Here is an 18,189-nt window from a genome sequence, read left to right as displayed (position 1 = left end):
GCCTGGGTCAAACGTCTGCCTAGCTTTGCTAGGTACAGTTATTGTTATCAGAGTTGGCAATCTCACAATCCCCAAAAGAAGTACAATGTTCTTTCTAGTTGGAAAATACTCTCCTAAATGCGTGAAGAGCAAATATAGCTAATTGGTTGCTTCTTCAGTATCACTAATGGAAAACTAAGAGTCTATATAAGTAGATAAGTTTAATGTCATTCTTATATGAGAAAAAACAAGAGTATGATATGCCACATTAAACAATCAAAAATGCCTTACATATGAATTATAGCCAGGATGTGATAGCTATTCTGAAAATAACAGAGGTAGTAATTTGTACATGATTCCTGTTCCTTATCTTTTTTATTCATGAGAACGAATTTTAGTGACATCAATAATCCCAGAAATCAAATTCTGAAGTAGTATGCACAAATATTTCTTGGAAATGAACTCTGCCCGTATAACTTTTTTTTTTTTTCTCTGGAGATGTCTGTAAACTCAACTAATATGAATAAGCAGCAAGATCCTATGACTGACCACTCATGACTCATAGAGTTACTGAATACCACAAATTTAGGGATCCTCCATAATCAATCTAAAAAAGGTTCTCGGTGAATTACCTATGTCTACAGATATGACTACTAGTAATATGCACACCTACTAGTCAAGGCATATTGGAACAGGGAACTACTTCTTATATTTCACATCTTTTCCACAAAAATAATATAGAATATTTGAAGATAAATCCCTGAAATCTCCAATTTCTCGGCATTGCTCATAAATATTGAGAAACAAACAGAAATGATCTTCAGTAATCACAGTTCTACCTCTTAATCACTTGATAAAGCAATAACTAAGTATCTCTCATAAACAGGTAAATAAGCCAGGTATCTCATGGGCTCAGGTTTTCTTTCACAGAAAACCTATGCCAAAATTCATCTTCAGAAAAACTGTTAAAATTTTGAATGATTCCCTGAGTATCAAATGCGATCCAATGATCTTGGCATCACCCCTTTATCTGAGTGAGTACTCAATCAATATAAGCATAAAGTTTAATCTGGATATTCTATTTAGCTAAGCTATATTAAATACTATATATTTAAATTACTTTAATATTTATCATTAAAATTCCAGGGAATTTACTGATTTTTTTTTTTATAAGCAACAATAAGCAATAATTTTCATCTATGAACCAAAATCTTCCTGTGACTAAATATGTGTAACACCCAATGATTCCCTGAAAACCCTTTGTGGATGTTTCAGAACTGAAGCTGGCCTAATTTTTTGTTATGTTTTATACAGTAATGCAGTACCTGAAAAAAAATACCTGGAGGATCAGCAGCCAACTTCTACAAGACTCATAACATTTCCAAACACTGAAGGCATATTTGGAACACATTAGTTTCAAAGTCTCTTCTGTCAGAATTTGCCTGCATAATAAAATACAAGAGTTTCTTATGAGGCCAGCCTTGCTGGCCTCAATAAGAATTCAGCAGTAAATAAAGGTTTGAAAAATGAGAATATTCTTAAGAAAAATGCTTGTTTTAAGAATAACAGAATTATAAAGTGGGAATGAATATCAAGAGGTCATCTAGTCCACTCAAAAGCTCTGAGGCAGGGTCACATTAAACATCTATCATGACTGGCTTGGCTATATCTAATCTATGTTAACAAATTGCTTATGACGGAGTTCACACAGCCTTCCAGGAAAATTGTTTTAATTGTCAACTATTCTCATAGTTTAAAATCTTTTCTAATATCAAGCTTTTTTCCCTTACTGCAATTTAAGCTTATTATTTATTATGCCATCTTCAATAATTTCTGAGACTTTCGTTATTAATACATTTGTTATTAATGCATCTTATCGATGTTGTTATTAACACTCATAACTAGCAATGAGGGTCCATAACTTTCAGGTGATTTGAGTTCATGTATTCCTTCTTTTTTTCATGTTTACAACTGTCACTGCAAATAAGAAGCTAGAAGCCTTCTTAAAAAAGTTTAGGATTAAGATTTCAAACAAAATCACACGAGGCTGGAAAGTCAAGCTCTAAACATAATATGAAATATTACAATTTTTCTGAAGGTACCGCACAGATATTCTCCTACTCCTTTCCTGCCCTTTCAACTCTGAAATCTCCCAAGGGGTATGTCTCACCAACAGGAAGGTGATTTCCTATCCCATTAAAAAATATCAGGAACAGGGTTTGAACACAAATTACAGAAAAAAAACAAGCACAGTTATGGACTTTTAAAACACATGCTCAATTTTTTACCTAATCCCAGTTTGCTTGTCTCTTATCTTGGTGCATACCAGTGTTTTTCCCTTTCCATTACCTTTATTAATATTATCACCATCTCAGATGTCCTTAAGACTTCTCCTTAGCTGTGTTAGAGTCTGACTGATCTTTTTAGGGACTTTTCATAATTCTTCCAAGGCCTGCACTTTGTTTCAAGAACCATCCTTTGCTTATTTTTCTCCAAATCTTTCCTTGGACACTTTTCTGTGTCATTTTCACACTCATTCTGAATTTCATTCTGAGTCAAAATTTAATCTCCTGATGTACCTGTGGAACTCCTTTACTTCTTGATTTATATACTTTCAATCATTTCATTACGTTTCTCTCATTTTCAACGTATGCTGTTCTGCACAGACAATTGTGCGACTGCCTCTGTAGAATACAAAATATACTCATAGCACTTTATAACAGTGCAAGACAAAGGTTGAAAAATCAGAAGATCGTGAGGAAATTCAGAATGTAAATTCTGAATACCTCGGCTGTACTGGGAGTGTAATTTTTCCATGGAAAATTATAAAGTTTAAAGTCTTCGGTTGAAACAGCAAAGAAAAATAGTACATATGTACAATACTTTTTCTAGAGATAGGACCTGCTGTTCCTCTACTATCATTTACGAAGCATTGCAGGTTCTACTGTGGAGTCACTGGAAGTAATCCAATTTTCCCTAGCGACAGGAAGGCTGGATTAAAATGATCTCTAAGATCCCTTCCAGCCTAGGCCATTCTATGATTCTATGATTCTAATCGATCTAGAAGAATGTTACTCAAAACCCAACAGTCAACTGTTGGCTTTTAATCTAAAGTATGAGAGCTTTATCTACTCTGGAAGTGATCCTTAGTCTGCACCTTATTCTTTACTGAAAATACTAAAATTATAGAAGACAGGTGTCTGTAATGAGCTTTAAGTTCCTCTTTCTCAGATAATTTTCATAGGAAAGAATTTGTATCTGAAGGGACCCTGGCTTTATTTAAATAAAACAAATGCTTAGTTTTAAAATTTTCTTAATAATAAATGAGTACAATCACCCACAACTAAAAGCAAGATAGCCTTTTCTGTAACTGTGGTGATACTCTTTCATGCAGATAGTTCTTCTTGCATATTATGACAGTAAACACATTTGAAATTATGCATTTCTCTTCATAGCATTTTTGCATAATCAAGCTTAATCTACGACACCAGAGAATCATCTAAGAAAATATTTAGCTCTTTCAAATCTGATAAAGTTTTCTATAAAGCCCCCATTGGAGTTTGAATATATTATCTTCAAGGATTTTTAGAACTTGCAAAATTTCCAATCAGCATTTTACATTTTGCTTGGAGCAGCGTATCACAACATGGAGCACTTTATCAAGCTTATCCTGCCCTCTAACTTATCCTCTACAATTATGTATATGACTAGCTTGAATTCTAGAAATTGTTGAGGCAAGGAATAGTGTGACAAGAATTCTGAATTTCCAGGAAGTACCTAGATGTGCACTCCTGATAAAAGCAGCTTAAAATTCAACCTAATGAGTTTCTGCAGATCAGCATTCTGCAGTTACAGCCTTTCAAACCTCAAAATATTATAGGAATCATTATAAGTCTCCCTGAAGCTCACAACTTCGCAAGCTTGCAAATGCCATAACATGTAGTTAAAATTTCTAAGTTCCAAGGACCAGGTATCACTCAGATGTTGTAATTTTCTTCTTTAGATATGTTTTTCAGTGGTTTCTGAAGAGCTTCAGTTGAACAGGTCTTGCTACATGACTTGCTATGCTGTTTAACAGCTTGTTTAGAAATAGTAAGTTGACATACGTTTGGTTTTTTTGCAATAGCCATAAATGATTTCTTTTCAACTATACTACATAGCTCAGACATCTTTAAACAAAGAGGATAAAACTTCACCTTCTACCTCAACATCTCTTAAAGATTTGATATTATTAGATCTCTACTTTGGAAAATGACAACATAGTGTGTAACTCACCTGTACCTTAGGTAATGAAGTTATGTCAGTAACAAAATCCTTTTTCTACTTTGATTGTACCATGCTCATCAAATAAGATTGAATCAAGGAAGACCCTTTGTTCCAGGCATCATTCACTTAAAACACCTGATAGCACATTCAGGTCAGATTTGAAGAATAATTTTGCCTATTAGTAAACGAGAAGAATTTTTTTAAATACTTCCAACTTGAGTATTGATTCACAAGCCAGATGAAGTGAAACTAAAAGTAAAGCATCTTGCTCTTAATAACACAATAATCCAGTCACTCACCTTGAAGGTGGAGAAACGAAGTTCTAGCCACTTCACCTGTTTGATTCAGACTAGGCAGGAAAATACCTTCACACTATAATATCATACACTGGCAATCCAATGCCATCTGCAACGAATACGTAGATGGCCTATGCAAAGTGCACCACCTTTCTTAGGGTACCACTGACAATATCTCTCAATATTTTAATATTTTGCTTTTACTGAAAATGTTCTTGTTCTTGTGTAGAACAATTAATTCAAGGCTGAATTAAACATTTTCTTTGACCTATGATGATTTTTCCCCATCTGAGGGAAATGCATTTAGCTTCAGGCTGAAATTGAATACGAAGAATTCATGAAAATGTTCCCCTTGTCACCATTTTATAACCTTTTCCACTGCAGATTTTTCAGTTATATTGCTGGCTAGCAACAAAATGGCTCTGGCTATAATTCATGACTCCAACTGACTATATAGTCAGCCTTTTAAGAATGATCATGTTAAATAGCTTGTAATATCAATATGTCCCTAAAGTATCAAACTAACTTCCAAGCACCTTTAGGTTCTGCAATCCTTTCTCTCCATCTCATCCATGATGAAAATACTTAAACTGCCTTTTTTGTCCATAAGCTTCTCTTTTTGCTGTCTCTAACTTTTTTTTACCTCAGGTGGCAGAATATTTCTGGTAATTCTGGCTAAAGTCTCAGCCCAGGCAAATACAGACCAGTCAGTCTCACCTCTGTGCCTGGCAAGATCATGGAGCAGATCCTTCTGAAGGCTCTGCTATGGCACATGGAAAATGTGGAGATGACTGGTGGCAACCGACAAGGCTTCACCAAGGGAAAATCCTGTCTGACATATCTGGTTGCTTTTTTTATGATGGTATAACAGAATCAATGGACAAGGGAAGAGCAACTGATGTCATCTACCTGGACTTGTGCAAGGCCTTTGACACTGCCCTGCATGACATCCTTGTCTCCAAGTTGGAAAGACATGGATTTGATGGATGGACCACTTGATAGGTAAGGAACTGGCTGGAAGATCGCACTCAAAGAGCTGCAGTAAATGGCTCAATGTCCAAGTGCAGCCCAGTGACAAGTGGTGTCCGTCAGGGATCAGTACTGGGACTGGTATTATTTAACATCTTTGTTGGTGACCTGGACACTGCATTGGGTATACCCTCAGCAAGTTTGCTGATGACACAAAGTTGTGTGGTGCAGTTGACACGCTGGAGGGAAGAGATGCCATCCAGATGATCTTGACAGGCTTGAGAGGTGGGCCCAGGCCAACCTCATGAAGTTTAACAAGGCCAAGTATAAAGTCCTGCACCTGGGTCGAGGCAATCCCAAGCAGAGATACAGGCTGGGCTACGAGTGGATTGAGAGCAGTCCTGGGGAGAAGGATTTGGCCATGTTGGTAGATGATAAGATCAACATGAGCTAACAGTGTGCGCTTGCAGCCCAGAAAGCCAATTGTACCCTAAGATACATCAAGAGATGTGTGACTAGCAGGTCAAGGGAGGTGATTTTGCCCCTCTACTCGGCCCTTGAGAGACCCCACCTGGAATACTGCATCCAGCTCTGGAGCCCCCAACATGAGAAAGACACGGAGCTTTTGGAGCGAGTCCGGAGGAGGGCTACCAAGATGGCCAGAGGGCTGGAGCACCTCTCCTATGAGCACAGGCTGAGAAAGTTAGGCTTGTTTAGCTTCCAGTAACTGAAGGGGCCTCCAAGAAGGCTGGGAAGTGACTTTTTACAAGGGCCTGTAGTGATAGGATGAGGGGTAATGGGTGGAAGCTGTAAGAGCATAGGCTTAGACTAGATATAAGAAGTTCTTTACTCTCAGGGTGGTGAGGCACTGGAACAGGTTGCCCAGGTAGGTTGTGGATGCTCCATCCCTGGAAGTGTTCAAGGCCAGGCTGGATGGAGCCTCGAGCAACCTGATCTAGTGGGAGATGCCCCTGCAGGGGGAGTTGGAACTAAATGATCTTTGAGGTCCTTTCCAACCCAATTCATTCTATGATTCTATTATTACAAATCTTTTTTGTTTGGTTGGTTGGTTTTTGGTTGGTTTTTTTGAAGAGGTTTTTTTTTTTTGAGAATTTGCCTAAATTGGTGAGCTGATAAGACACACTACAGTCTGACTGGTAAGATCAGCATTTCTGTAGTATTGTTGCATCATTAGTTGTGTTGTGTCATCTTTGAACCTCAGAGTTATTAAAACCATCCTCAGAATACAGTATAGTTCTGTAATTAAACCAAACCAAAACTCTGACGTGTGTCTTATTCTTACATTATTTTAATATCTAATATAATAATACTCTAGCTTATTTTAGCATTGAATATAAACCCTATTTTGATGAACAAAATTAAAACAATTGCTAGAAGGAAAACACAGCTTCTCTTAAATTAAAAAATTTAAAAAATGTTATTATTGCAATATTCCCTTTCTCTTTCCTGGGAAATATAATAAATATTGAAACGAGACACATGAGAATAGTGATTTTCAGCTAGTAGGTATGAAAGCAGCTGTTACACACCATGTTCTTTTTAAGAACTTAAGGTTTTGAGGCTGAGGATTGCAAAAGCCTTCACTGTTCAACAATTAGTCAAACTAATTACAGCACGATTTGTAAATGATCTAAAAATATACATTGGAAAAGACAATTTTCTAATCTAACTTCCAACAACTAAAATAAGAAGCATTGATAATAATATCAGTGACATTAGTTAAACTTCCTGATGACTGACCCTGCCCACATCAAAATATTCTGTCCTCTAAACAAAGGAAGCAATCAAGTATTTAAATTAGAGACAACTTCTTTGATCATGGTGTAACAGATTTTCAGTGAGACTGTTGGCTTATTGTACCATGGTTCATCAAAATGGCAAAAACCTGACATCACTTTTATCCCCTCCCCAGTGACAGAACTCTGTTCTAACAGTAAAGAGGGAACTACAGAGATCTCCTCAGGGCTTCTGAGAATCCTGCCCTGTGGCATTTCCTTTTTATTTTGAAATGTACAAACTTTAGAATGCTGTTAAGGAGAAGGCAGATAATCCCTTGGGATAATCAGGCCTAAATTTAAACTTTATAGAAGAGGTTTGGTATGTTCACAATCTGTCAAGGGTGAGGGCTGGGCTGGGGACTAAACGCTGACAGATGCTCTTTAACCTCTCTCCCTCCTTAGTCAACTTGGTGTCCTTGGCTCTCCAGGGCTTCCGTGGATCAAGATTAGAGAAATTTATATTTAAGGGCATAACATAAAGAAGAAAATAATGGACTGTAATGGGTGCTTTTCATCTGACCTCTTTTTCTCTCAATCACTGTTTGATACTAGAAGACATGAATTCATGAGAGCCAGTGCTAATGAAAAATGCACTAGAACTTAACTGCATTTCAGAGCTGCTGGTGTCAAGGGGACAAGTACTGTCTGTCTGAATGTAAATTAAGTCACGTCATATGATTCACACTCAAGATCCAGAAAACAATATGGCCAAGAAAATTACATATTTGGCAAAGTTATGTTTAATAGACAATTCTGATCCACGATTATACTGCTATCATGCTGCAATAAATGACAGCCAACTTACTGTAACTGACAGGGACCCTGAGAATAGAAAAGATCATTTTCTGCAGACCCTTTCAACCTCAGGAACATTAGAAACCATTAGTTTTTTTTTTATTCTAGGGTTTTTCCCTTGTAAAACCTAAATATAAGAAGTCTTTTTATAACTGGAATGGGTTTAGTACCTCCATTATGGTGCAAAAACATCATGTGCCAATTTTCATTGACATACTGAATAATGTTGTGCGCAACTCAAATTCAGGAAAGAGCCTGCTTCTTGGTAACTTACTCAGTAAAAATTGCCACATATCCATTTGTGATGTAATTCACAACACTCCCGGCTAGGCTGTCTCATGACCTACAGTTAGGCAAATGCAGCAGTACGTGCCAGTAGATCCATCTGTGCCCATGAGTTCATTTCCAGCTTGTCAGAAATCAGATGAAGCAACTAAATGGTCATCCTGAACCAAGTAGGTTTAACACTGCAAGCAAAGAACTAAGCAGACACCATGACCCCTGTGGTATCATGGAAGTCTGTGAAATCTCCTCACTGCAAGACAAGAGGCTCCTCACAAGAGGCTCCTCACAAGATTAGTTGATACAAACCGAAGGAGAAGGTTTTCCTGGATTTGAAGTTTAGCATGTTTTCTCCTTTTGGCAGTGAAAGAATTTGACATAATTCAATGTCACGAAGATACATAGCTACTGTTTAACTGGATACTACTGATTAATGTTTCGGTAGCTGAGAGAAATAATGAGCCAGGGAATGACTGTGAAGAGCTGCTGCCACGTTCACAGGAGACGGGGAGGATGCGAGTGGAGGATTATTGCCTCCTGCACATCCACGTGATCAGGGTGTAAGTCAGTGGTCATCACTACATCACAAACACAGCCCACAGGAAAGACCCCTCAGTACTCTGGAAGCATAAAGATGATGTACAGAAACTTGCCCACATAGATGCTCATATAGAATAGCAGACACATACATATATGCACATACATATCCATTAAAAGATATTACAGTTCAAATGAACTACTTCAATTCTCACCCACTACTTCTAGGTCTGCTCTATGTTCAAGCTAAAGGACAGTTTCTAGGACACAGTTAAGATATTTCAAAATATATGAAATATGCAATCAACTTTCTCATTCTAAAAATTATTCTTTTAAAATTATTTAAAGTTGAGAACAATAAAGAAAAGGAATGGAAGCCAATGGTAGTTACTGTAGGTTCTCTGAGTGTGCTGCTGAAAACAGATTTAATTTGGCTGAGTTAGGATCTTCCCATAATTCTCTCTATTCATTTTTAATAGCCATAGCACTAAGCCCAGTACTTTGAATACAAAGGGAAGAACACAGAAATCCACTCCTAAATTGCTACTACAGCTACATATATAATTTTTCTAAGGCACTGCATGAGGTACATTTCCTCGAAGTCCCACAACTTCGGTAAGAATCTTTTAAAAAGCTTATCAAGATACACTACACAATAAACAAGATGAAATTCAGCAGAGACAGTAACATCACTGGTTACCCACTTTGCAGTTGATTCTGCAATGTTATTTATGGTCATGACTGGTACAGGATATCGGACTCTCTGTAGTCTGAAGTTTGCCATATTAGTTACCTTGCAAGATGTTCACTGAATAAAAGAGGATGGAGGAAATTAGGAGACATATTTCTACCTAACTCTGAGATAAAAGAAAACTTAATTATCTGTTTCCTCAACACAAATCTCTGCCTCAGTTGGCACGATAGTAGTCTATTTTTTCCTCAGTCATTCTGGAAAGGAACGATTTTAACAGAGTATCTTTCAGAAATACGTTCTGCTTGGTCTGTACTCCTGTCTAATCTGCATGTGCACAGATCATCACATGAAAAATGCATGCATGTACCAGCTATAAAAACTAATACTACCTGTGCCTCATCTTGGGGTGATGAGAAGTTTTATACATCGCGAGTAATAGTTTGCATGCCTCCTTTGTTTCTGCTAGCAAAATTTGACTTCAGATGAGTCAGAAGGCAAACTCTGCCAGGTTTAACAAATGTTCACAGAGGATGAACAGATAGAATTATTTATTTCTATTAAGAATACCAGAGAGTATATTTTACAGGAAGTAATTTCCTTATCTCTTGAAGTGCTAGGGTTCAGCATTTCAATACACAAAATTCAATAATGCATTAATTTGTTCCAGGTCATTAGCATCCAGGCACATTTAGTGAAAAATGCCAGAATTGTTACAGTTGGCTACAGTCATCAAAGCAATAGGCTTCAACAGCTTTACCTCTATAATTAACAGATAATATATAATGCATAGTATATATAACATTATATATTATACAGTGTATATTTATCATATGATTAATGTATAAAAACAGTTAATATTCAAAACCATATTGCCATGGAGAACCATTTTCAGTAAAGTTACACTGAAAAAGATTTCAAGTTTGATCCCTGTATCATCTAGAATAGAGAAAACTATAGGATACAACTTGCTGCAGCTCAGGGAAAACTAGGAAGAAAAGATCAAGTACACCTCATTTGTCTCACTTCTGCAAATCAATATATAAATAGTAGGCAGAGGAACTGAAGCAACTGTTACAAGCAAATGTCCTTTTCTACTAATAGGTAAGGTCTCCTTTTAGATATTTTGGTATTTATTTTCATAATTTCAGCTACTTAGAGTGGAACAAGCTCTGAGAAAAAAAATATGGTGAGAGAATTTTTATAATTCTTGGTATATTCCATGTCATGGATTTATGTACTGATTTTTAGCAGTAGTCCCCACTTACTGACTCACAAAAGATATCCTTGAAAGTACATATACCAGGAATACAGAAACACTCACATGGGAACTGGAAACACAGTTTATCCTGTACATCCATTACCACAAAAGACTGAAGGAGAACAGCGAAGTGTACAACTCTTGCCAAACACATTCATTTATTTGTGTTCAACAAAACCTGAACACAAGTCAAACTAGGTCTATAGGCAGGGATTACTGATAAACTACCTTTGATTTAAGTGTCTTGCAGATGGTATTGTGTTTTCAAGTACTGATGATTCTGACATAAAAAAGCTTAACTTGGTCTCCAATTGAACAAAGTTTATATCACTTAGCTGTCTACTGATGTCAAACAGAGATGAAGATCAGCATTCCTTCACCCAAATTCAGACTCAGACTCAAACTACAATGTTATCTCTTATGTATCGGAGGCACAGTGTGCATAAAAGCTGGCATCAGCTTATAGATACAAGAACAATGTATAGTTAAAACATTTCTTATAAGCAACTACACTGAAATATAAGTATCTTAAAAGGATTTTATGGAAATATTATGATACAGAATAGTTCTGATATTAATTTTATTAAACCATGGAAAGTTCAAATGCCCATAAAAATGATCATTATCCTTCTAAAAGAACAACAATTACTAATTTAGAGTTTGCCATTTTCTTGCTTAAAGCAATTTTTAATTTTCCATATACTATGCCCATTTTCTACGTGAAATGAAATTGATCCTTACTGCATTGAATCTAGCACTAACCATTATAAAATCATATTAGACATTTCAGTGCATGCATCTCTAGGACATATGCTGCCCTTAGTGAGGAAAATAACAGAATGGTTTTACTTAGCTATTAAAAAATTATACACTTGTTCTCTTAGAGATGAAAGGAAGTTTATTATTTCTATTACTAAAAATATCTACTGTTTATTTTCACTGTCTGAGAACCTCAACATGACTGGTATAAGAAAGAAATAATTAATCTTTTCTGCAACCTGACGGTCTTTTTTTTTCCAACTCAAACAAGATTTGAATTTGAAGAACATATGCTATGCTGGGTCTATGTAACCTCTAACATAGGTTTTCTACCTTTATGCCTTTAGCCACACTACAGCATTGAAAACTGGCAATTGTTCATTTTGCCATAAGCTAGTAACTGAAAAAGTGCAATTATCAGCTGTGAAGAATGGAATAGTAAATCACAGATTAGCAAAGTCAGGCACTCTCAGTGAAAATACACCCTCTTGCTTACATCTAACACAGGTAATGTTCAATATGGCTCTTCTCTTCATAATACAAATTTTATGTTAACTTTAATCAATTTTATCTCTAGAAAGAAAATGTTTTAAAAAGCAGAAAACAAATCATGCTAACAAAGATTTCACTCAGCAGAATCAGACAGCAAAACACAATTCATCTTCCTATAGACTTTAAGCAAGTTGGGACAACCACACACAGCAGTGTATAAATGACGCTTAATAAACATTTTGTGTTCAAAATCAAATAAACTAAGTCTGTTTAACAGAACACACTTATCTGGATTTTTCACAGCAAATTCATAAAAATTAGAATATGTATTTCCTGTCCTTTGCTATAAAACTGAGGTCTTTAGTCTAAACAGACCATTCAGGTTTTCCCATGTTCTGTGGGGAGAGAGAGGCACCTCTACGAGACAATTCAACCTGCCCTCACACAAACATCCAAGACAGATGGGAGGAATCACTCTCTGGAACTTCCCCTCTGTCTCAGTCTCCCTCCAAAATCTAACACCTAACTTTTTGCTAGCTAGAGTCAAAAACAATGAATCCGTCTTCTCATGTCTTGGGTCGGAAATCCTAGTATGCAGCAAGTTTTGTTTTGTCTTGTTTTTCCCTATGCCAACTATTTTGGCTTGAAGTTTCAGTATCTCATAGGCATCTGGTTAAAATTCTTACTGCAGCACACCTGCCACACTCAGAGACACGTTAGTCTTCTCCATCTAGAAAGCTGACAGGAGTCCAGACTTCCAGAGTCCAGACTCTTATAATAGCATTAGATCTCTGATGTGGAATGAGGAAAGTTGCTATCAGGTTACTAAGTAATCAATGCAAGCATGAGCAAGATTTACAACAGAGTAGATAAGGGTAAAAGGAGAATCATTAAAGGCTAATTTCTGATTGTTAAATAGTTCCTTAACCTAGAAGTAAGCCAGTTTTTTTCCCCTTCATAAGAAACCATCACAAACATTTTATTTTTTCCTGCTCAGATACTAGCCAATATCAGTTCTGCATACTTCCATCTCCTGAGCAAATGATTAGCATACAATAAATATTCGGATTTTTACATACACCTAAGGTGACGCAATTCTTTATGGATCCTATTTATATTCTATAAAAAGTAAAGAATACAGAAATAAAAGTGAGAGTTTGTTTAAAATGTATATGAGTTACAAATACATAAAATAAAAAAAGAAAAAGCATAGTTCATATTCCATACCTGAGCAGTGGCTGCTTTGGATAAGAAGGCTGGTCACTGTTTTGGCATGGCTGAGGTTTTTTTGTGACTTGCTTATAAATATTCCTGGCAGTTACTCCAATCCACAGCATAGTAGACAGCGTAGAATAATGGAGTACTATGCCAACCTAAAAAAAAGAGTGGACAGTTAAACAAGTCAGTAAATGCATCAGTAAATCAAGAGTTTTAGAAGAATCTTGCTGCATAAGTGTACAATCAAACCTATTTTTTTAAATTGGATTTCTAAGTGCATCTTTTTTTATTTCTCTCTGTTTATTTCTAGCCAGGGGAAACACTTTAAAAAAGCAGATGGAATCTGTTATTTAATCTATCATAGATAATATCTGTGATACCAGATGGTATGTTATGAAAGCAAGACTGTAAAGATTATTTGTTTTCTAAGAATCTGATTAATGACATCTTTTTACACCTGGATTTAAAGTGACGCAAAGCTTAGTTTTTGTTGCAAGCTTTGTTAGCTTACCATGACAATGCAATTTAAAAATTAGTGAGAGGTCAGCATTTTTGCTCACTATTATGCTACAATTTCCTTTCATTTTTAAGGAATGTCCTGCTATAGTTCGCTCTCAAGTGCATATAGCCAAGGTTGACTTCTTTTAATGGGATCAGTGCTATTTGCCTAAAACCAGATTATTTTCAGACATATTTTAAGCAATATATAAATTTGCCCATACAATTTTTAAAAGTAAATGGCAGATTTTGGCATCCTCCCTTAAAAAGAAACACAAACTCTCAATAGTGCTATTATCACTTTGTCTCCACTAAACTTGTGTGTTTATCACTGAAAGTAAAAAAAGTACAAACACCTCTAAAATACTAACATCTTTGATATGTTAGTGATTGTTATTCATTACTGCGGAAACAGTAATTGGAATTTTATCCAATCTCTAATGCTTTATTACATCAGCTCAGTCTCCATCTGATTATATAAAATGAGGTTACCTTTGAAGCAATAATCTGACATTTTGCAGTGACAAGTAAAATATTGCTATAATTGGAAAGCACATAAATTTTTAAGGAATACAGAGAATTGCTGAATAAAGCTAATACAAATCTGCTATAATGATTTATTTGAATCAGTGTTCATTTTTGCCCAATTTAAAACAAAATAATTGATAAAGAAAAGGAATTCCATGCATTTTGTTTATATTTAACAATATAGCACAAAACTTGAAGACAGCAGCAAATATCTTTAACAGAAAGCCCTTTGTAATTTTCTCTGGGACTCATCTGACACATAAAGCCTTCAGAGCTGTTGTTGCTTGAGGTAAAAGAAGCAGAAATAAGAGAATGAGACAACTTTGTACCATCAGCTGGCAGACGTTGCCAGTTCAGTGGCTAGTGCTGTCTGGACTTAGTTCATATGCAGCTTACAGCATTTCTGTAGGGATGCAGTGACTATGACTATGAGCTGGGGGAGAGTGAAGGAGTAAGGCAGGAGGGAGAAGTGGGGGGAAGAAGGGAGAGAAAAAGGAGGCAGGAACCATGAGAAAGAACTGGAAAAATTCTAGAGATTTGGTTTATAACATTTTACTCATTTCAGCATAGCATTACTACTATATATTCTGTAATTATGCTACACAAGTATGCCAAAGAGTTCGTAAGAATATGAACAGCAGGGATGAATTCCATGTGAGAAGTCACCTACACGTGAAATTTTGACAACATATATGGCCATATATACAGAAACAAGTGAATGATATCCCTAAAAAATAGTACAATCAAACAATTTTATTAAACTTTCAAGGAGGCAACTGAATAGAAAACATCATTGCTATGCCATATCTTAGTGACACTATTTTCGTTCACAGAGTTCTTATATTTCAGCAACTTAGTTCCTTCTGATATATGGACAAATCAAACAAATACGGGAAGAGACAGAAATGGTATCTTCTGTACTAACTCTTTAATAATACGCCTCTTTTTCTCTCCTGGAAAAAAAAAAAAGATGTCCATTTGCATTTCTTGCTTAAAGGAAAAGAGGATAAATCCTGATGATAGAGGACCTCCTCATGACTGACAGATTTGAAGGAAAATTGTGACAATGTGGCACTACCACATATACGGCACAATAAAAATGTGGAATTTGGAACAGTACACCGAGGTGTTATACTAAATTCCAAAGGAAAGGGGACCCTTTAATCTGTGTGCTGATGATTTTGCTTCTTACTTTCTATCACAAAATATGCCTTCTAGACTAGAATTTTTACTCTTATTCATACACTAATAATAATTAGTAAATAAATGTTTGTCATTCTTCATCTTGAAAATTCAGTGTTTCAAAGTGGTGGACTTTGCTCTCTGCCGCCTCCTTCACTGTATCTCCAAAGGGACATCAGTGCTACAGAGATGCATTTTCTTCCCTGTTGCCCTTCAGGGTGGTGGCTGCATGCTCTTTTGTCCCCTTTAGTGGAACAACTCCTGTCTAGCTCTCATGAGCTAGGAAGACATCTGAGCCCTATGCTAAAAATAAGTGAGATGCCAGCTCATGACATGGAAGGAGAAGACAAGACTCTCCAAGAAAGCAGAACAGGACAAAGATAGTTTTGTTTGGTAAACTCTCACTTAATTCTGTTAGCAAATATAAATCTTAGATTTATGCACTACAGGTCCAGGGTGCAAATTTATCTGTATATATCTTGCTACTGTATTTGTGCCACTGTAAAGCTTAAACGGTGAATAAATAGATACAAATTAAATAGTCAAGTGTTCACTTAGAAGTATTTTCACTATAGGTAGAACTTCTGTTATTTCACATAAAATGGTGTGGGAAAGGTCAAGTTTTCCACAGAGAACAAAGGATTATGATTCAATGTATTAAAGTGATGACCCTTTTTCATATGAAGGTCTTCCACTGACAGGTCAAATGGTATGGAAAGAACTGTCAGGACATACGCATTTAAGAAAGCATTGCACCAAAAGCTGTTTAATAACCACATTTAAACAGTGTAAATTTCCTTGTTTCCTTGGACTCGCTTTTTCCATGTCCTGTGTTCCCACCAGCCCTACTGAACAGATGATTATGCTTGCCTACAGTAATAAAATGCTCTCTGTATGTGCTTCCTCAATAAATTTCTCTATCTTAGAGGTAACTTAAGTTACACATCATGCAGTTTCCATGGCAATGACCAGAATACACATTTATGGAAAGCATTTTGGCACAAAAAAGGTCTCTTGATCAGCTTTAATTTGCACACAAATGTCTTTGTTTTCCCCTAGATTTTAATTTAGTTTTTTTTTTCAGTTGTAATCATATTTCAGATAAGATTGTCCTTCTTCAGACAGTTCTATTTAAAGGAGGACATGGAAATGCACTGACATTATGATTAAACTATTAATACTGCACTGAAAGTGATTCTTTTCAGTGAGTCGAAGGCATTCAGGAATTTCTCTGCAGTCTTTAACACCACTGGACATATTTCATCCATTTTAGCTCCAGAACAACCTCATGTTCCCTTCACAGGCAGAAAATTCAGAACAAGAAATTGAGACCCACAAATCAGGTACCTGAGATCAGAAGGGACAATCTTTAGCATGCACATCTAACTCTACAGTCTGAGAAGTTGTTAGCCATCATGCTACTAGTAAAGTTTCCAGCCACCTGAAGTCTTGCTTGTGCATATGCCTAGCTCTGTTCCTGTTTAAGCAGAGCTTAACAAGGCAGCATCTTTCCCAACAAAGATATCTCAAGAGCTCTTAAATAGTATTCTTCCTTGAGACACCCTAACAGGCAAACCTGATCACAGTACATTAATTTTACATCCATTCTTTCACAAAAAAAAAATACAGCTAGAGCAGAAAGAAATGCTCTTTTACTCCTCTTTCTGTAGTATTTCTGTATCAACAGCTCCTACCAGAGATGTAGCATGTAGTTCTAGGACCTCCTTACTTTAACAGGATTTAAATCCAAATTCCAGACTTCCAATGGTAGTATTCCAACTTCTAGACTACCATATAGTATGAAAAGGGCTTTGTCTTTCTTGCTGAAGATTTACTGCCCTACAGAAAGGAACTCACAAGAAGCTTCACATAGGACATTCATCGGGGAGAAGGAAGATCTGAGCCTTGCTGTATTTTACATGGAAGATTTTGTTTGATAAACTCTGTAGAAGTTTCTTGGAGATGTGATCAAAGTGATCATGCCACTCAGTGACTGGCCACTAGGATAAAAAATATGATTCTGTCTCACTCTCAACTTTTCTGTCTTCTGAGTCTTGTGCCCCTAAGCCTACTCTTCAGGCTTCAATATGCAGAACTGATGATTTCAGCCCCTAGCATCCACAGCCTCATGGAAGGGGCTGACTACATCAATTAGCTGGCTCAAGCACCTTTCTGGCTGATTAATCCCATTCTGCCTTTTGTAACACAACCTTTGCCTTGCATGAAAGAGTTTGCCATAAACTCAAGACTCATTTCTACATCAACAGCCAGCATTCAGTGACAGCCAGAATCAGATCTGCGGGTAATCTAAACAGTGTGTAGATATAATCTCATTCACACAGGAAATCTGTGAAGAAGCAATCAACTCTTCCAGACCAGCACTCTAACATCAATTTTCTTTATAAATCATAAAGACTGCATAGTACATGTGCAGGTGAGACTGTCTATACAAAAACCTCTCTGAAACAGGTATGTAGGTTCAAAAGGGAGATTTAGATTTTAAGATTCTAGATAAAAATAAATATCTTACCCTCTCTGGAAACATATTTTTTTTGTGGAATTACTTTGCCTTCAAGGGGATATGAAGGTTCTATTCCAGCTATCTATCAAAGAAAATGTGTCCATTTCCATAGCATT

General features: G+C 36.3%; 1 protein-coding gene across 1 annotated transcript in view; it reads right to left on the bottom strand.

Moving 5' to 3' along the window:
- The window catches only part of GPR123 (G protein-coupled receptor 123), a gene marked incomplete at its 5' end in the record, with an annotated part of 51,666 nt that overhangs the window by 19,184 nt on the left and 14,293 nt on the right, over positions 1–18,189 (bottom strand). The window contains one exon of the mRNA XM_009865282.1: positions 13,354–13,499. Within this exon, the coding sequence (XP_009863584.1) occupies positions 13,354–13,499 (146 nt within the window). The remainder of the gene's footprint in view (positions 1–13,353; positions 13,500–18,189) is intronic.

The sequence above is a fragment of the Apaloderma vittatum genome, unplaced genomic scaffold (assembly GCF_000703405.1).
Source record: "Apaloderma vittatum isolate BGI_N311 unplaced genomic scaffold, ASM70340v1 scaffold6092, whole genome shotgun sequence".
Lineage (NCBI taxonomy): Eukaryota > Metazoa > Chordata > Aves > Trogoniformes > Trogonidae > Apaloderma > Apaloderma vittatum.
This window is presented reverse-complemented; position numbering and strand designations above follow the sequence as displayed.